Genomic DNA, 21,418 nt, shown 5'->3' with positions numbered 1-21,418 from the left:
TCTCTGTGTGCTATGACACCTGGATACAACTATGGAAGAAACTGAAATAGAATCAACTCTGAATTTCCTTGCTGTTGTGGTTTTATGTCAGATCATTCAAGTTATAAAAACTTAGTGTCTTTTTCTTTTCCTGAAGGGAAGGAGAGAGAGGAATTCATGATGAAATTGCAAAAATACTACTAAAATCCCTATCTTGGACACAATACACTGCTTTAGGAGCTACTGTGTCATTGCACAACATAAGTGGCCTATTAATTGCTGAATTACTGGTGTAGCAGAATATATATCATTGTGAACGTGTTTTAAAAATTGATATTTTTAAACTTGCCTGTATCCCATAACAAGCCATAAAATTTTGTGTTTTTCAAACACTAATATGTTTATGTAAAGTAGTAAATGTACATTTATAGTGGCAAATTTCAAATCTCTGCCTCTACTGCTTCAGTTTTTAAAATGGGATTTGGTTAAGAGTTTTCCATCTTTACATCATCCTAAAACAGAATTATTTCTGAAGCATAAAAAAATCCAAATGGCAATAGAAATATGATGGGGGTTTTTTGTTTGTTTTGCTGATTTGTTCCTAGCTTAAAAAATAATCAATGTCTTTAAAAAAATGCAAAACAGTAAAACCCAAAAAATCTCTCCTCAGGAGAAGTCCCTGCTAACTGAGAGGTTTTTTTCCAAAACTAAGTTTCATGCTTACAGTATCTTTATAGTCATGTTATACACCCTTGAAAATAAAGGCTCAATGTTGAGAATGGTGACAGGCCCTTAATTATAGAGGTGTTAACTGGTGACACTATTTTTCATCAGAAAAAAACCCAAAAGCCCCACAAAAATTCATAGCTTATCTTGAAAGTTTGATTCATGCTCGCTTTGTTTATTTAAAAATACTCTTTGGAAACTTGTGTCAACTCCTGCAGACAACTTAGTGATACATCTTTTCCTGTTAAAATAAAAATAATTCTTATTCACCTCTACCCCACGCTAAGCTCTACTACTAATATACACTTCATTACCTGCTCATGTCACCATCTAACACGTATCTTTACATTCTTCTACATATAGTGTCCAGGGCTTATTTTTCACCAAACAGAACTTGATAACTATTACACTTTGAAGTTTTTATTGAGGAGTTTTTTGGTGTTCTAGCCTTTTCATTGCAATGCACAGTGATATTAATAGTTCAGAATTTTTTTCAGTGATAACTTAAGAGAAACTTTTCATAAATTTTTGTTTCCCATTAAGGATTTTAAAATCTGAACTCACTTAGAGACCAAAACTGAAAACCAGAAGAGAGATTAGATGTAATTTTAAAATGGTTCTGCTACTTTAAAATGCATTTAGAATTTGTACACATGACACACGATTCTAACTTTTACATTGCTGTAATCAGATTCTAATTCAAAGTCTTGCAAATACACATGAAAAATAAGCCACTGGTCATGAAATCTAATGATTACATTCAAAGCTAGCCTTTAAAAAAAAAAAAGTTACAGGCAAAACATACTGGTTCATGTACTCACTAGCTTATCAGGCTACAATAGGCATGGTTTAAGTATAAAAAAAAGCAGACAATTCAGATTTAAATAAGACTGTGTGAAATCAGAAAAAACCCTTAGATTTCACTACTAAAAAAAACCCCAGAACACCTATAATTACTTCCCATCCTACCGCTACAGTTAAACCAACTAACAAAAATAATCAAAAGTATTTTTGACAAATGGAAGTTAGGCTAGAGTATGTGGCAACAATCAAAGTTCATATATGTTTCTATGTAAAATGACTCATGATTTACTATAACATAAAATATGAACAAGAGCACTTCATGACTAATGCAAGAGCTACTAGTAGGAACACTTAATGCCAGTCTTCAGCCCTCCTTTACGTCATATCTCCAAATCAGTATTGACTTCTTTTGACCAGATACATCATTTTTGGCTTGTCACCCCAGTATGTCATGTTTTACCACTTGCCACAGGCAGCAGGAGACAACTAGCTGAGCAAACTACAAGCAGTGACATGCAGAAATTAACTCTCAAATCTGAGTACTTAGATAAAATGATATGCAAGCGCACACTAGGACAAAAGGAATGGCATTCGTCATCCAAAATAGGCTCATCATCCCTCCCCACCCCCCTTGAACAGTAGTTGCAACAGCAATAGAAAAAGATCAAGAAGATGTCTGTTCTTCAGAGTCAACTGTGGAAAAAAGTCAGCAATATATAACAGCAGCGATGGACAAGGAAGAGCAAACCCAAAGAATCTTGTTGAATATTTGTTCATTTACTTTTTCTGAACACAAGCCAAAGTGCACCACACTGGCTTGTTCTGAACTTCAGATACAGATGTCCTAATCTCCTTAGATCCTTCACAGATTTAGAATTCAGTCTCCCTGAGGCCCCTATAACCAAGTAAGAAAGCTCTCTTTATCTAGCTTGGTGGCTGCCAAGACAGATTCCATGTCATTAAGGATGTCAGAGCTCAAAGCCTCTTGCAGACTTGGCATCAGTTCTTCTCCTTCTATATTCATTCCATCTCCTTCCAGTGTCCCAAGGTCCACATTTGTCCCTGGAATGGCTTCAAGGTAGTCTGGGAAACGGTTCTGATGGGATGGTATGTTACTTTGGCCGATACTGTCACCTAGTTATAACACAGAGATGAATATTAAGTATACTGGAAGTACCAAACCTACAATTTATCAGGACAACTGGTAAAGGTTACTCATGTACCTCTTGCATCATACAAGCAGCATGACTCATAGAAATCCATGACAAAACCCAAAGATAACTTGACTGCATGCAGATGTACATTTTGTTTCAAACTTTCACCTACTGACCCAAATCTTACAGATCTTTGATGTCATTTAGCATAATTTAATTTTTATACTTGAAGGAAAAAGACAATACTGGATGAGGTACTATTCTTAGCTCTGAACAACATTACTTCAGAAAGCAAACACACTCAAATTCCTTATAAAAACAGGAGTGATACTACTTATGACCAATTTCCCCATCCTCCTAATACAGCTGATTACAAATATATTTTTTCACAAACCTAACCATAATGTTTCTATTACAGAAATAGGGGAAATAGAAGAAGGTATAAAAACAATGCAAAAAGTATCACAGCTTTTCAGAGTTGCTTGTTTTCATTGCAAATGGATACAACTGTATTTGGAAAACATGCATTGAAAATGTACACAAAACCAGACCTGTATCCATCTCATCAACACTGTTCAGGAAGTCATCTGGGGTTCTGGGTACACTGTAACTGCTCATGCTAAGTCCACTATCTGTGCTTTCATCTCTGGAGTGATATGTTCCACTGTAACAGAAGAACAGGAGGAAAAAAGAAATGAGGGTAGAGCACTCAAGAAAATAAAATAGATGCTTGTTTTGAATTAATTTATGGGCTTTTAAAACATTGCTACCATGAGAAATCCTCTATTCTAATAAAAAACTGAAGCATTTGTTTGCATGAGACACCTGGGTTTTATTTTATGCAGACCTTTTCCAATTAAAACCATGTTATTTTGATTCAATTTAACTTGATGAGAACATACTTATGCAGCTTTAAGAAACTGCCTACTTATGTTCTGCATAATTTTAATATTTTCACACTCACCCTCAGCTAAAACCTTTCGAAGCGTATCAGATAGTCCATAATGATTATAAAAATAATAATTATGGTGCACCCTTTTATGCTTCCATAAGGATAAAAAAAATTACTTCTAAGTAATGTTCCCATATTTAATCAACCACTGAAGTGTATTTTTAGGTCACTGCTGTTATAAATAGTTGGAACTCCTTTAGCAATTCTTCAATTGCTTCCCACTGCTGCATTACTACTTGTTCAGTCACACATGTCAAGGCAAGAGAGCACCCTAATATAAATCAAATACTGGTACAGAAGCCATCCTGTAAACAAACCCTGCTCAGAATGATCTTGCTGACAGAACAGTTAACCAAACTGATGGCATGGGGCCTTACATGCCTTCACTTTCTTACTGCCATCTCACTGCCAGAGCAGCAAGCAAGACCAAGAGAGCCTCAGTGGAAAATATGGGATGGGGCAGGGAAGCAGGCCAGTGTGTTGAGTATATAGCAAGGTTTTGGTAGCAGGGATCTGCAAGGATGACTGTGTGACACAGCATGAGGAGCTGATCCCACGTCAGCCAGCTGGTTCCAGCTGTCTCCAAAGTGGTCCAGCAGCCCAAAGCTGAGCCCAACAGTGACAATGGTGGTACCTTTGTCATAACATATTTAAGAGGAGGGGGAAAACGCTGAACAGCAGATGGGAGAGAGGAGTGAGAACATAGGAGAGGAACATCCCTGCAGACCCCAAGGTCAGTGCAAGAGGAGGGACAGGAGGTGCTCCAGGCACCAGAGCTGAGATTCCCCTGCAGCCTGTGGTGCAGCCCATGGTGAGGGAGCTGTGCCCCTGCAGCCCCTGGAGATTGAAGGGGGAGCAGAGATTCACCTGCAGCCCGAGGAGGATCCATGCCAGAGAAGGTGGAGGCCTGAAGGAGGCTGTGACCCCATGGGAGGCCTGTGCTGGAGCAGGCTGACAGCACCTGTGCTCCCATGGAGAGAGGAGCCCATGCTGGAGCAGCTTTGCTGGAAGGAGCTGTCACCTGCATAAGTAGTTCTTGAAGCCCACCATTACCTCCCTCCCCACTGCATCTCCTAATATTCAGTCTTCACAAAGTATTTTCAAAACCTGTATTTCTTCAGGTTATGGGAGCATTCACTGAGAATCCTTACTGATTTTCCATCCTGCATCCTAAATGAACATCAACTTGATTTACTGTTCAAATTAGCATTTGAAGACATACTGATCCTCCTCATGATGTACTTGTGAAGTATACAGTATATGCCTTTTTGTCAAATATGAAGAACCAAAAAAAATATGAACAGCTATTCAATATTGCATGCCAGTAGAATGCCATCAGCCATGTATATAAATATATAAACATTTTTTTTTTTTTGATTCCATAAGGACATCTTTGCTGTACAAGAAAGGAACCTAACATTTCTTTATAGATTAATCATAAATATTTTTCTCTTTTTTTAGATTGATTTAAAAACAGAATCACCACACATTCGATACAATCCTAGTAATTAAACGATTTAAAACTTCTGTGAACAAAAATGCTGTTTTAATGGGACAAAATACTAAAAACAGAACTGAGACTATGCTGAACTAAATCACTCCAGTGGAGAAGGCTTTTTGGCTGTTTCTCTCACATTTGGAATGTCCAGCACTTCTCTTCAAATCACTCCTTAATACACATTTCCTCTTTCTTCAACAAGGATTTGTTCATTTAGTAGTCACACCACCCAAAATTACCACATGCAACTAAACAGCATTGCCCAAAATAGAGCGGATTCTTCTTCAACTAATAATTGTTAAAATATGCGTATACAAAAGAAGAAATACCAATTTAGGAGTTAAAGAGAGAACTACCATCACTACCAATATAAATCTAACCGACAAAAATATATAAACAAGTGTGGCAAATCAAAAGGTAAAATAGTTTAATGCAGTCTGTGCTGATGAATATCCCATTCAAAAAAAAAATCAAATATACCTTAATGACTGTAAGTACTGAAGATAGCAGGCAGATTTGACTATGCATTTTAAACCACTACTGAGTATTTTCTCTAATTGCTCCAATGTAGTTATTTTCTGAGATTTTTTAATGTTTCTATTATATAGGCAGCAGAAAATATCAAACAACCTAAACTTTGAATATATAACTTCGGGGCCTAAATTTAGCTCTGTCTCACCAAGAACTTTATATATACCCTATAAAGATAGAAAGGAGCATTTCTCCAAGTCTGAACTTTAACATAAGGAGTATCAACAAGATCTTTAGGTCAAAACTACTGGACTGCTTTCTGAGATAGCAGTGCATATTCACAAATGTCCTTTCTTAAAAATCCCTTTCCCATACCCATATGACACCATTAAGTGTGGTGCTGCACATACAAAACCCTAGAAGGAGACACACGTTCAGACCAAAATGCAAATTAAGATAATCTGAACTCAAGTCAAATACAGATTTTCAATCTTTTGCATGGGGTAAGGGCTACATTTAAAAAAAACCCAGTCAAACATATATGCAACTAGGCAAGCATAGAATTACAAAACATAAATTTGCCCTTTCTAGCTTTTTCCTCTGTTTCCAGTCAATGGCAAAGATCCATCACTTTATATTTTATGTGTGTAGACTCACAATGGATAAACTGCAGCAATCCACTGCTGTGGCCATTTGAAACCTAAAGATGCATTTCCTTCAGGTCAGAAGACAGGTTTTGAAGATGTGAGGACCTGTACGATGTATGAGGGCAACAGCCTTTCAGAAGTTCAAGCTAGTATGTTACTACACCACATCAATACCATCGTCGATCTACAGAGGCTTCCCATACAAGAGCAAGTCAGGTTTAAATTGTCTTGTCTCTTTTATTTCTTAGGACAAGGCCAGCACAGTCCAGGCTCACACAAGAACATCCTACAGGATGAATTCCATGTAGGATAATCCCTCCAACAAAAAATCAAGTTTTCTAATCGTAGTTGTCTGTGTAAGAGATAAATCTACCCGAAGGGTTTACCCAAAATACAGATATCACTTATCTCAAGCTGGAGCAGTTTCTCCAAAGTTGCAATGTTTGGTATGAAGCATTTGCAAGCTGTAATTTGAACAGTATTTCCAGCAAAATAAACACTTCAAGTCAGAGGGATTTAGGAAGAAGTTTTATGAAAGACTAGTCTATACTGTAAGATTCTAAATCTTGAATGAAAATACCCACTTCAAAATAATACAGCATTTAAAATGAAACATGCCACTATTTGTAGACCTAACATTAGCAGAGTAAAAATACTGCTAAATACCTGAAGTGGAGAGGAGGGGTGAATGGAGAAACCTTAAAATGAACCTCAAGCTATAATCCTAAATGTGCATCACAGTTCATTTGATCTCACAGCGAGCTATTCACAAATTCTTTGAGTCAGTAATTTGAAATGACTGTTAGTCAACAGATTATGCAGAGCCAAACATGTTATGACTTTGAATAAAAACCTTCCTGCAAGTCTGAACAGACTACTTCCTCCCACAGGAGACAGCTTTTAATCTTCAACTTTTACTAGACTTGCCATTTAAGGAAAGATTCATTTACAGCTGTGGTTCTTGGCATAGACAGATGTTCAAAATAAACTATTACATATACCAAACAGAATTTTAAATCAAATTTCTTTCCTCTAGTAGCTACTCCTACAAACCTGTTAAGAAAGGGATCAGAACTATTTGTAGTCATTGTTCTCAGTTCCTGAGACATTCCAGGAGATGACACGGGGTTTTGAGATCCACCGTCTTGTTCCATTGTTGGAAGCTGGCTACGGAGAGCCAATTCCTAGAACAGCAGGAGAGGGAGAAAGCAAGATTAAGTTAGGCATTTGAATGCACTTTTTGGATACATAAATACATGACATTATGGATAACTGATGCTTTTACTGCTTCCAGTTACAAGAGTTAAATGAAATTAAACTAAAGTTTCTGAGGATAAAGCAAGAATCTGTACTGCCTTCAATGAAAATGCAAGTTCCACCAGCCATGCCTGACATTACAGAGACTGCACTGTACATGTATTCATGGATATAAACATCTGTATGTTTACACAAATATTTTCTAGTTCACTTCAGTATCCTTCTACACTTAAACCAAACCAAGAATTGTTAATACTATCTGACCCCTAAGATAACCTGTTTAGCTCTGCTAAATAGCATTTTATCCCCATTTCTTTTAAATTCTGATTTAGTTCCTGGCTTCCTTTGTACCTTTCTTGTTTCAAGTCAGCAAACTTTCAAGTCTTTCCCTAAAAGTTCCCATTCACTCCTTCTGTTAGAGGCATGCATTTGAAGTTTCTGACTGATCAAATCAGTGATTAGTTCCATAAGTAAATCTCAAAGCTCTTCAAATTCCGAGTAATTTCTTAGTAAGACCAAGACACTGCACTTCGGAAGCTACAAAATTAAATTGCATAAAATTTTTTACACATCTGAATGTTCACCAGCTTGAATCAAACCATCCATAAAGCTTGTAATTACTAATTAATGAAAGCAAGTTTTAACATAAAATACATTAAATTAAAGGTGGATGGAAATAAGCAACATTAAGTGGTATTTCCAGTGACCCCTCTCCCCTTTTTAAACAACTAATCCATGAGTTATGCATGTGAAAATACAGTAATTTTCTTCAAGCAACTCTATTCCAACATCATCAATGTCTCACCAAGACTGAGCTTTGTTAATGTCAAGACTTGTAAATCCATTGACTATCTTGTTACTGTTATTGGTAGTACGTGACTTCCAGATGGTGCCTGGGAAAATAATATCAGGCAAAACCAATCCTGTCAGTCTTGACGATAGTCAGTATTTCTCACTTGTAAAATGAGAGATCATCCATTTTCATGATAAGCCTAAGGACTACTGTACTGTAGTCTTGTAATACATAAAAATAACTTTTCCCCAATTCTTCAAAGTGATTTCTTTTTAAGAAATTCTAAGGTTATTTAATTTTATTTCCAGCAGACTGTGCATTGAAGCTTCTCTACTGCCTAATTTTCTTTTCTAATCTGCTTCAGTCCCACTCCTATTCTATACATTCCTTTAAGTTTTATGTCATGTACTAGAAAATCTTCTCACTACAGTTGATTAGATCTTTGCAGAAAGTGTACAAGCATACCATTGGTTTTTGTGTTCATCACACCCAATTACTACTTCAAGTAAACCCAGCCCTCTGCTCATCACCACTTACTTGGCCACTGTTGTAACAAACAGTAATAATACTCCATCCGCGTTTTCAGAGCACAGGATGTTAGCCATCTTTTAATAATTTCTAAAGGCTTATCCATATGAGTTTCATTTGCTTATGTAATAAACCCAGGTGCAAAGCCTATAAAATGACATCTTATTTCACAGCTAAGTTTGCAACCTTGTATCAGTCACAAGTTACCTGATATACAGGTAGACTCATCCATTTGAAAAAAAAAAAGGAAAAAGCATTCTTTGTTGGAATGCTTCCCAAACAGTGATCTGAAGAAGGGAGGAGGTCTTAGAGCAGCCATCCCAGAGATGGCTCAAGAACTGCTCACCCATGTGCTCTGTCCTTTTCCCCTTCCTTCTTGGTTTGATCTGTACATTACATCTTTATTTCCTTGGGCTGCAGTCCCTGACTTGGATGAAGAGGAAGAGCCAAAGTGCCAGCAGACAGCTGAAGAGGCTTAATCACACACCAGTGCCACAAAGAGTGGTAACAAAGCAAAACCTACATGGAGTCATTTCTGTATATAAACTAAAGAGACATTTTATCTCCTTTGCGTGGTCTTTCCAATCAGCACTGCCTCCTGATTCAATAGTTGTGAGGAAGGTAAGAATTCCATACAGATCCCCTTTTCAAGAGCTACTGACACCGGGAAAGAAAAAAACCCACAATTTGTCTTCTTTAATTGTTACTTTAAGAAAAAAAAGTCAGTACAAAGAAAAAAGAAATTTGGTAAAACAGAGGAGTTACCTTTGTATTCTTCTAAATCCTCAGAGTGTAGGAGAGGCTGAAGTTTCATCAATACATGAACTTAAATAGTATGGTAAAAATAAATGTAGCTCAAGACACTACCCAGCTAAAACCAAAAAAATCTCATTTCACTAAAGGCCCACTAAAAAGAGATGTATTAAACCAGGAGAGAGAACTGTATTTTGCCCATTCTTTGGCATGTACTATGTACTGAAACTAGTATTTTTAAAATTAGTACTACTTTTATCCTTGTTTCAACAACATTGCTAAGAAATGCAAAACTGCAACTATTTTTAACTACTTGCAAGTAGCATTACTGCTACTTTTTCAGGAGTCAGAAGCACTTTCCCCTCAAAAGAATGTTATTACTCATCTAAGTAATAAATTTATGTCATTCTGGGAGTCTGAAAGAGAAAAGAATTACCAAAAAAGACGAGCTATTGAAAAACAAATACAGGGCAATTTTTAATCATTCTCCAAGATAAGCTAAGTTTCCTGAAGGCCTAAAGAGTGTGTTAAGACTATTTTTCCTAAGAGGTGTATATAATGGAAGCTGAAGTTGTGTTGCTTGAAGAATGGTCTTTTCATTTCTCCTTCCTTATAAACCTGTTTTGCAATAAAAAAAGTTGTGTGTTTGCTATACTTAAAAAAATGTATGGGAGTGTCCAAGCCTCTCCCAGCTCCAAACAGAGCAATGTGAACTCTAGGCTTTTAATTCATGCTTTAAAATATATCCTTCATTAGAAGTATTTGAAGTCTGGAGGCAAAAATAAAACTATGACAAAATCCTGGCTTAGATTTCTATGAATTGATCTCATCATATTTTTAAAGTATGTTAAACTTGTTTTAAGTATCTCTGGGAAAATAAAAGTTTAGTATTCCTATTGTTAAGACAAAAGCTGAATTTTGGTTATTACACAGAGACCAAAATGATCTGTCATCTTAAATAATTTTAAAAATAATGTCAGCACTGTGTAATTTATCTGGCTGACTTCATCCACATTTTTTTTTCATAATTGCATACAGATTAAGTTTTACATGAAGTTAGTTACAGGTAATTCACACCATGTCCAAATTAACTTTATAAAACTACCCTTTTTAGAGCATTTTTATCTTTACAGGCTTTTGAGGAAAGGCAGATGACTTGTGCAACTCACATTCTTACTGTATTAAACCTATGATATGCTACTCAATTTGACTTGATATATCCTGATAATTTGTTTTGTAAATTTACTTTAAAAGTGCCAATTGTAACATTTCTGCTGCCAACCAGTGCTCGACTTTCAAATGATCTGGCTTTCCTGGGATAGGAGAGAAGTCTTAGGGGAAAGAGAAGACCACAACACTTATGGGTGGACTTACAGCACCAGTTGCTTCTTCAGATTAAGTGTTTGCACTCTTGTGAGGGCCACAAAGTTACACCACATGTACAAAAGAAAGAGGGAAGACACGTGGACAGATGAACACAAATGAACTCAGCTATGAGGAGTTAAGGCAATTTGTGAACACTAAGGGGAACACGTACCATTCACTGCTTCAATCATGACAACCAGCATAGCCAGTGAATGCAGTTCTGATTTACTATATAGACTTTTAAACAAGGTATTTATCCATAAAGTGCTACATACATGAGCAAGCAATACAATTATTTTGTGGATCTGTAAAGCTTAGAAACAAGCTAAAAACAAGCAGCAGATACAGAATGAGCAAGCATATACAGAGGAACTTGTCTCATAAATGTGTAGTATGCTGATCTTACTAGCAAATACTCTAATATTAGCAGCAGATAAATAAGAAATCTTCCATTCTTAGCACAAGAAAGTAGTCCGCACAACATCCAAGAATAATCCCATCAGTACCTCGACATTATTTGCCTCTATTTCTTTCCACAGCACACTGTAAGGGAAGAAATCTGTTACTTAACATCTGTTCAATTTTGTGATATATACAAAACTCGATTGACATCTGCTCTATGTGAGAAATTGTTGACAACCAAATGCTAACTGCAGGAAAATGGAAGGAGAACTAGTGGGGATGGAGTGAATGTCAAGTCATTCAAACTTTTAACTAAGACAGACAGGCATCTTTAAGGTTTCACAAATAACTGATGATGATGAGTACAAGTAACTGAACAGATGCTCAGTGTTTTCAAATTTCCTGGATGTATCAACAGTTCTTGCTTATACCCAGTAAGTCTGAAAGCTGGAATTTTTGCTACAGGTACCTTTGACATTTTTAGAATTACAGTAGAATATATCCTCATTCAAACAAGAAGAGTCTCTTACAGTGCTTGCTATAAAAATTGAAGTTGAGCAATTATTTCCTCTTTCCAGAAGGTGCTAAGGCTTCCATACGTAACACCTGGAGCGTTAGTGTCACTACAGGATACTACAGTAGCACGGCAGAGAGAAAAAACCTGGCAGGGACACTATGGGTACTCAGTACCAAAAAAACCTGACTGTAGATGTCAATACAACCATGGTGCTGTATATCCAGGCTACACAGCGAAAAATGTCAAGAAGGATGAGCATGTTGGGCTAGATGACCTCTATCAGTCCCTTCTAACCTAGTGACTGCTTGACATGAAAAGCTCAGAGATCCAGTTAAAAGTTAAGGAACATTTCTCAGATGTTTTTAAGCCATCTAAACCAGAGACTTCATTAGAGGCAAGCTTCAAGAACACCGGTCTTACATAATTTCTTTACAAACGAAGGACCTTGGCAATCCCTCTCTAAAACAGACTTAGCCTTCCCAGAATTAAGAGAACTGAACATATGAAGATTTAATTTTTAGTATTCCTTAAAAGAACTTCTAAAATTTAGCAAGAGAAGCTATTAATCTGCAACCAAGCACAACTTTATCATCAGGAACGAAGATAATTTCTCCAAACTTCATTAATTTTATTCAAAAAAAAGACAGACCTGTCAGAAAGAAAAAGTTGAACAAAGAAATTTTTATTTTCTATACGTTTTTCAGATTCAGTAGGTCAACTGTGACCTGATCAGACGTACAGATTGGGACTTCAATAACAGCATCATCAGAGAAGACAGACTACATTTGCCTCTACAGTACAATGCCTCAAGAAGCATTTAGAGAACCAGAACCCAGAAGCAGTTCTCTGAGCACTTTCTTCCACCTGTGGCTGCTCATTACATTACTGAGGTGACATGAAAACACAAAAAATACATTTAGATGGTACAACACTAATAATCTAATATTATAGAACTTTAAAGGTGACATGGTTGCCCACTCTTCTACCCAACAGATCACTCAAACACAGCTTGACTCATTAGCAAGTGTGGACTAATAAAATTGATCCCAGGCAGGAGGTATGGTAGGAAGCAAGTTTAAATATAAATGGAATCCTGATTTTTCTATGAATCCTTTCATCAGTTCCCATCCCAAATAAAGCAGAGTGACCACTACATATACATTTAATGAATTATCAATACAGTCCCCTTGACTTTTCGCAATTTTTTAGGATTTAAAGCCATAATTTCAAGAAGTTCCAAAAACCTCATCTGACAGAGTTAAGTATGAAACTGGTAACAAACTTCTCCATTTCCTGTATCTTTTTGAATTGGCAACAGGAAGAAGTTAGTGGAAGAGTGAACAATGGTATGACAGGGCTTCAGGCATAGAAGAAAACACAGAATACACTTTTGGCATTCAGTAAGAAAAACATCCCTTATGAACAACCTAATTATGCCAGAAGATAAGGTATTTTCAACTGGTGTGGAGGAATCCTCCTTTATTTATTCTCTTGTATACCCACAATTCTTGAGGACTTTTTTTTTCTATTCCAGAATAGGATCAAATATTGATTGATAAGATCATTATGTGGTTAATGCTTTGTAAATGAATCAAGTGACTACATCTCAGTTAAAATGCTTCTGTTTAAGAGCTGCTCTGGTATTCCCAAACAAGAAAGTATTTTTTCCAGGGTGTCAGCGCTAAAGTCTGAGGTTCCTATTTCTCAGAACTAGTAACATACAAATTTTGTGGTACTCTTCAGAATGCAACAGTACACCAGTACTCATGGCTTCGAAACAGAGGATACTTTCTTTTATTCTGTTTTTCTTGCCTAGTGCATACAGAGGTTTTTCTTAAAAAACAAAGTACAGTACAAGCCTATATAAATATTGTACTAAGAACCGGTAGATTAAAACACTGTTAGCAATAGTAAACATGAAGTTCTCTGAATATATCCATAAATCCACCCTTCCAGAGTTCATTCTATATTCAACTTCTTTAGAGACTGAAAGAAGATCCCATTAAGCTGCTTATTTTGCTTCACATTTTGAACAATTTTATTTTGGTCTGAGCTTGAAAGGCTTTTCATAATTGTTGTTTCCTATACAGAAAATGTATCTGTGCAAGAGCCAGTTAAATGTCAAAACGGAAAAACTACATACTATATCTGCATAGCAATTATTTTGTTAGTCTATTAAGTAATTCTGTTACACTATGCATGCTTAAAAATCGTAACTATTTCAAGTGACTTAATTAACTGATAACATTTATCCTTCTTTAAGATCATACCTGCTTAAACAAACTGATAAGAACATTTATATGAACAGTACTTAAAAGTCAGCAACTACTACCTTAGATAGTTTGCTTTAAATAAACATCTTGATGACATCAGGACTGGAACAGCAGTATCCTCAAGAATGCTAAACAAGAACGTTGTTTCCAATGTAAAAAAATGAGCAATGAATTCCTCGTTTGCTCTTAGATATTGATATAAAGTTGTGGTAATGCAGCACTCCTAAAAACAGTGTTAGGGCCATGACCAGAAAAGTAGTTCAAAAATGTGCATGGCAGAGCTTGGTTTTTGGCTTGTTTTTTTCTTTTTTAGAATGCTTTCATGTAGCAAAAAGTTCCCTGCTAGCCTAATTTAATGCTTTCATTTTTCTAATTATGCTGAAACATCAGTTAAGAGCCTACCTGATGTTTTGGAGAATTTGCTGTGCTGGGATTGATATTCCGCAATGCCTAAGAGTAAAAATAAGACGGATAAAAATTACTTTAGCTGCACGGTTTACCTATGCAGGCTGTCTTATAAATACCATCTTGTAGTATCAAGCCCCCGAGACAGGCCAGATGAGACAGGATAAGGGAGTTAAGAAACTGTGAAAATCATGACACAGTGAAACAAAACTCACAGATTTACCAAGGATGCATATTTGATAGATAAGCTTAATGACTAAGGAGAACAACATGAAGAGAACTGGTTGTAACCTGGTCCAAAGTTAGTCAGGTTCTCAATGACAACTGAGGCAAGAAGACAATTAGAAGGCCTACCTAGAAGCATGCTAGCACAGGGTAAAATATCTGTTTGTGGATTAATTGCAAAGCAGGAACAGCAGAAGCCCAGGTGCTTAAGCGGAGAGAAAGTCCTGATGCCACCTTTGCAATGTATTCTTACCTAGAGTGCTATAAAAAGTAATGGCTGTAAAGATGACCCATCTTACACCAAGAGATGCTGAAGATTCCTACAAAACAGTCCTTGACTACAAAGGGGATAACGGGAGTCAGATTCCAGGACAGAATACTGCAGGTGATGAAGAAAGAGAAAAGCTGTCTTTGAGGACATTAGGGTATTATCCTCTTCTGATACAAGGCCCATCACCCAAAGTGAAAAGGGAAAGATTTTAGAAGGTTTTCCTCAAAGGAAAGATTAGTGCTTTTTCTGGCAGTGTCAAAGACCCAAAGAAATATCCTAAGTATCTAGCACAGATGGCAGTAACTCTTAGAACATTCAGATTGAACAATCGAAGCAGAAGGCTTAGAGTCAAAAGGAGATCAAGCCCGAATGCCAATCCAGAGATTGCAAAGTCCAGTCCTACACTTTCATATTTGCTACAGCCATATCCATTATAGTAGAAAATACTGAAAGGCATAACTTGCAGCCTTATTATGAAATTCTTCAGCATAAGAAAACCACAGGTTCAAAATGCAGCACAAGTTATTCAGTTGTTCCATGCTCACTCCACTGTTGAAACAGGTAAGATTTTGGCAAAAAGGCATCTCCTTAATGTATCTTATATAAACCTTAAAAATACTTCAAAATCCTACAGACTGCAAACAGGTTCTAAAACTGAAGACTTTCCTCCACTTAAAAGGGAGAACTAAAATAGCTGTGGGAAATAACTTTTTGCATGACTTGGAACTCAGCGAATATGAAATCTATTCTCAGGAGGAATATTCAATCACATCAGCAGTGCATGTTGTCATCCTTATAGTTTATGAAGCCTGCTCTTTAAGAGCATTGTTAGAGGAAGGAAAGCAAAATCCTTCCGTCTAAAAAATCAGATACTTTCACCACCAAGCTGATACCAGTAAGAGAACGAATTCAGACCTTTTTAGATCTCAAAGCTTTTTGTACAGTCACTGGTCTTTATGACTCACTGAAACAGCAACTTAGAAAAATCAAAATGTAACATACAAAAGAAATAGTGGAAGTAGGTGTCTAACCTGTGGCCTCACCTGCCGAAGCAGTTCTTGATGCTTCAGTCTCAGCCTTTCTTTCTCCATCTGTAGCTGCTGAAGTCTCATCTGTTGCTGCTGATTGGAGCTACTCCCACCCATCACACCACCCTGGGGACTCTGAGGAGCCAGAGGAGGTGGCTGTTTAACTGGAGCACTTTGGCTGATTCGCTGATTCATGGCTAAGGAACCAAAACAATAAACATTTAATAATTAAATTCAAACAAACACATGCAAGGAAAGTATTATCCATAAAAGGTATACATTAAAAAAATTACAAAATTACAAGGCATGACAGTACAAAACATGCAGTTACACTGATGTTTAGAGTGTGAAATGTATGCTCACGTGTGAGCAATCGATGTGTGTAAAATTAAGGCAATAGTCTCATGTTTAAGGTCACATACATGTTCTAAAAGCTTCCAAAAAGAGTTAAATGTGCTAACTGGTGAAAAATTCAAAAGCAGTAGTAAAATATTTCAAGTTGAATTAGAAGGATCTCTCTTTTTTCTAATAAACTATTCTCACTTCAGACACAAATAGTAAATATCTTGTTTTATTCATGTGAAATCTTAGATTCATTGAACTTGAGAACACACAGAATGACAAAATGGATCATCTCACTTATATGGAAAACCATTAAAGGTTACCCACTGTGGTGCAAGGTCATGCAACGAGCATTCACATCCTCATCACATCAAGATTTTAGTGTTAGAGACTTAATTTGGAGCTTCTTGACAGGCAAAATTAAGAGATGGTACAGAAGAGGCAGATAAATTATACAGCCATAAATACTAACATCAACATAGGAAACATTTTGCTAGTGCTTCATTTTCTTTTACCCCTCAGAACTATGCAATGCAATTTTCCCAGCGAGTGGAGAAGAAAAGATGTCACCTTGTACGCATAATGCACAATGAGAACCCATCTTCCCTTCCCCCATAAAAGCAAGGCCTAAAACAATTTTATTTTGTAAAATAATACACGACTGGGATGCATCTACTTGACAGGCCTGATTTCTCCCTCACATGAGACCAATATGGTTAAAGTCAACAGAGGCACTAGAGTTCCCAGAGTGAAACAGAGGGTAGGAAATGCTGACTGTATTGCAAGGCACTATTTTCAGGGGCTTTCAGTTTGGAATTAGCTCTCCATCATGTTGTCTGTAACAGACTGAATCTGTTAACATTCACAGTATTCTGCAGAATGCAATTGCTGAAGCAGTGATGCGAGAATGGTAGGGATTTTTTTTTCCTGGGAATGAGGATTATGGTTTACAGAAACTAAGAAAAAAAAAAAAAGGAGAGATCTTCTTTTAGGATGACAGGGTGATCTGAGGCAAAAAAACCCCATCTGTAGAATTAGTTTGAATTAATGTTTTCATCATATAGAGGACTCCTGGAATACTAATATTTCTAACTACCCTAACAAAGGAAAATTCTCTCATAAAAAAATCTGTATCATCTTTTCACTGAAAAGCCCCTCAGTCTCCACTGTCTTTTGAGTGTTCAATTTAAGGTACAGTAGTGCTGTTCTTCTGTTCCAAAAAAGCCTACAAATATTTATCACATAATACTAAACCAGTTAGAGACCCAGCTCTGCAGTCTAGCCTTTCAACTAATCCACTGGTCCAGCACAGACTCAACAGTCTAACGGGCAGAAAGGTCACATTTTCATGAGTCCAGTCAACATAAAATGCCGTCAAACAGCTTAAAGTGATTTGAAACAGTATTTTATTACTTGTGAAAGATTCCTAATAAGACAGAACTTCCTGTAAAGGTAAGCAAACCCGTGAAATAGGAATAGAAACCGGATCCCAGTATCAAGCAGAAACAACAGAGTGAATGCCTAGGGCTGCAGTTCAGCTCCAATCCACAAGTCTCATCCCGGCCCAAAATGAAAAAAAAAATAGTGGGAAAATGACATTCTTGTGGATCAAAGCCTAAAATCAAGCAGTTGATGTTATGAGATATCCAGCACCACTTCACCATCAGAACTGAACTTCAGGAAGGAAGGTGACCAGAGTGAGCCAATTAACCAGCTTTGCCACAAGAGCTGTGGTCTCTGGGCCAGTGACAGGACGACTGGCCCCAAGACACTAGAAACTGTTAAGCAAAAATTCTAACAGCATCAACAACAGTCCTGTAAGGATGTGGGGAGTGAACATTTAACTACAAGCACCAGGAGCTCCACTGAGCAATATCTGCTGGAAGCCTGACTACCTACATTTACCAAAGCTGAAGCTCGAGAAAACAATGCAAAAAGCAAAGCAGCCCATGTAGCAGTTTTATACAAGCTAGACATGACACTGCTGGAGTAGGGAATAGATCTCCCCCTTTCTCTCTTCAGATCTGGAACCAGGACCATGCCTTTTGCTTTATAGATCTTACCCTCTTTCACCTTAAAAGCAGAAATGAAGGGGTTAGTAGGGGACAACAGAAAACAGCCTTCTCCTGCTTTTCGTTAATTCTACAACCCTATCTGAAGTCTGTACTACCCCTCAGAAGTTCCAGGCTTCAAACCCCGCTATTAAACAAGATGGAAGGTCAATTACAGGGTAAAGTCAAGAGGGAGAAAAATTAGAAAATTACAATCACCTGAAATGAACATATTTAAGTTAAAAGCAAACTAGCTTGTAAAATTTAAGTACCCAAAGCTGGAAAATGTCAATTTTCTTTTGGTTAAAAAAGCTGCCTTTATAGTCTAGTCCCAAATTATATATATAATCATGGTTTCAGAGTCCTACCTCAGTGCAGTTCACAGCCAAGTCATGTTACAGATAACCTCATAAAAATTTAACAGTGTCTAACCTTAGTTAAACACTTCAGTGCAATATCACTAACATTCCTTCAACATGTCAAGAATTTGTTTTTCCTGCATGCACCATACAAGTATCTCTTTTCCACAAATAGGTGGCTTTGTACTTCTTGCTCCTCTTATTTTATATACGCGTATCCTTCTGACAGCTGCCTGTATTATTCCTGTTCTCTCCAACCACTGTTGGCTCCATTCTTCTCATCTACTGACTTTGCAATTTTAACTTTAAGAAAGAAACCATGTTTCTCTGATGTTTTTCATTTTATTCCCTCATCGTAGATCCCCAAAATGTCTTCTAATGTCCATTTTGAAAGTATTATTTCTAAATAAAAGTATATCTAAACCAGGAATATCATACAATACTGAGACTTTGGTGTATACTTAAAATTCATTAATAAATATTACGGGATAACTTAATGAGATGGTTTGGTAACTATTTGGAAACTGAATTTAAAATTCCAGTTTCTAAATTATTACTATTATTCACACATCCATTGAAAGGATCTTTCTGAACATTTTATAATTTCAAGAATGAAAGTGCAAAAGACTTCAAATTGGTAAGATTTTAAACTGTCCTCAGAACAGATCATGGAGATGTTTTTATACAAGCAAACTATTTTTAACCATGAAATTAAACTAAAAGTTAGGATATTAGAAGAAGATGCTGCTAACTGAATTTTACTGACATAACATATCCAAGTGAAGAACCAGTGAAAAAACCACAACAGGAGTATCAATGATTTTCATACACCTTGGTGATTACACAAGTGTGCTATCTCTTCAAGAGAAACTGAAAGAAGAATGTAATTATCTATAATTTCCAACACAATATTTAATGAAAAGAGGGGGGAAACACATCTTGTTTCAAGAGACAGGAAAAAACAGAGGGTTTTAAAGCCCCTTTGGGGTTGAGGTTTTTTTGCTTGCTTATTTTGTGGGTGGGTTTTTTTTCTTTTTACATTCCAATTCTCCATTACTTACCAGGACACGACTGCAGAAATCTGCACTCTAAAGAATATGCTTATCAATGTGATCACAGATAGCAGATTTTATTTTTTCCACACCTCGTGCATTTGTAGTGATCCTGACATGCATAGGTCTTTCTAAGTACTTTGAATTCAAAGGCGAAGAGCTTCATTTTATCTGTTAGCTAGGACTTACCAGTTTTCTAATGCATCCTGTTCCTCACCTTCCATGGCTATGGAAAGCATTTAAATAAGGGGCTCTGCACCCACACAGCAGAGGCTGCAAAGACCTCACAGGCAGAGCAGGAACAAACAAGTCTTTGTTTCTAGAAGAGGGGGATTTGAGGGAGGAGGAGGGGCAGATAAGTTAAAAAACATGGGCAACTTAAATAAAAAAGATCTTGTCCTAAAACATGGCTTCACCATCTGCAGGATACAGTCAATTGCAATTGCTGCAATAAGTTTTTGAGAAGAGAAAATTACTGGTCTTCAAATGCCACACATTAAATGTTCTACTGTCAACAGCAGAAATGTCTCTTCTGTACTGTACCAGACAATAGCTGACAATTCCTGAAAAAAGTTTAGACTGCTGTCTACATACATGAAAAAAAACCAAACAGCCAAAACCCAAAAAACAAAACCGAGAGAGAAACAATTACCAGGCATTGGTGCTAGAGAGAAAAGGCCAACAAATTGTGAACAACTCAAACAAAAAAGGATAATTTCTCTCCCAAGATCCTCTGTCAGCTGAAAATCCTAAGTCCCAGGGCAGTGACAGTTTGCAGTAACACAGCACCTCTCTCCTATGCAAAATTACATCCAGAGATTGCACCCTTAATGATTAGTAGACACGGGAATGTTTGATGTTTTTTCTTTCCTACTTATAATTTCACCCTTCAAAGCTAAACCTAATTTTAATCTGCAATTTGAAGACATTTTTTAGTTGAATAAACAACAACAAAAAAGCTCAGGATGTGAGCATACTATAGCTGACTGTCCTTGCTAATAAGAATCAATGTTTTCATTGGGGGAACTAAAAAAAAAGAACTTGTCCCCTTCAGCTTCATTTTGAAACTAGACAGCTACTGTGCATCATTTTTGGCTATAGTCAGGTTTTCACCTGGTGCTAGTTTGCAACACTACAACAAAGGCAAAAATCCTCTTTGATTACATTTAAAAGAGCTGTGAAGAAAAAAAAAAATACCAGCAGAATTTGAAAGTGTCTTGGAAGTAATAAAAACATGTTCCAAGGGGCTTTTTAAGAAAGGCTTGCTACAACAATTTGTTGTTTAATCAGGATATAAGTCATGTATCTGGATTGTATTCTTTATAACGTATTGCTATATTACTCTAAGGAAATCCCAGTTGCAGTTTCATAATGCCGCTGTTATAAAACAACCTAAAAATTAGCACAATAAACTATTCCATTGCTTTCAGTCTCTGATTAATCTGACAATCCTGGATCTTAGAGTATGGGAGAAACCTCAAAGAGACTGTTCTCTGGGCTAATTTTGCTGCTTTAAGTGTACAAAAAAATCTTAGTGTCTTAGCCAGGCAAAAGAAATATTCACAG

General features: G+C 36.7%; 1 protein-coding gene across 8 annotated transcripts in view; it reads right to left on the bottom strand.

Moving 5' to 3' along the window:
* Positions 1 to 859: 859 nt before the first annotated feature.
* Positions 860 to 21,418, bottom strand: part of YAP1 (Yes1 associated transcriptional regulator) — an 85,049-nt gene continuing 64,490 nt past the window's right edge. For 2 of the 8 annotated variants that reach the window (XM_039563844.1, XM_039563817.1), the window contains 5 exons: positions 16,052 to 16,245; positions 14,522 to 14,569; positions 7,285 to 7,415; positions 3,215 to 3,327; positions 860 to 2,643 (listed from right to left, as the gene is read on the bottom strand). In XM_039563844.1, coding sequence (XP_039419778.1) covers positions 2,405 to 2,643; positions 3,215 to 3,327; positions 7,285 to 7,415; positions 14,522 to 14,569; positions 16,052 to 16,245 — 725 coding nt within the window. In that variant the 3' untranslated portion in view covers positions 860 to 2,404. The remainder of the gene's footprint in view (positions 2,644 to 3,214; positions 3,328 to 7,284; positions 7,416 to 14,521; positions 14,570 to 16,051; positions 16,246 to 21,418) is intronic. The other 6 variants (XM_039563850.1, XM_039563821.1, XM_039563856.1 and 3 more) reach the window with 3 other exon arrangements.

The sequence above is a fragment of the Corvus cornix genome, chromosome 1 (genome assembly GCF_000738735.6).
Source record: "Corvus cornix cornix isolate S_Up_H32 chromosome 1, ASM73873v5, whole genome shotgun sequence".
In the NCBI taxonomy this organism is placed as follows: Eukaryota; Metazoa; Chordata; class Aves; order Passeriformes; family Corvidae; genus Corvus; species Corvus cornix.
The sequence above is the reverse complement of the archived record's forward strand: the minus strand, read 5'-3'. Positions and strand labels throughout refer to the sequence as shown.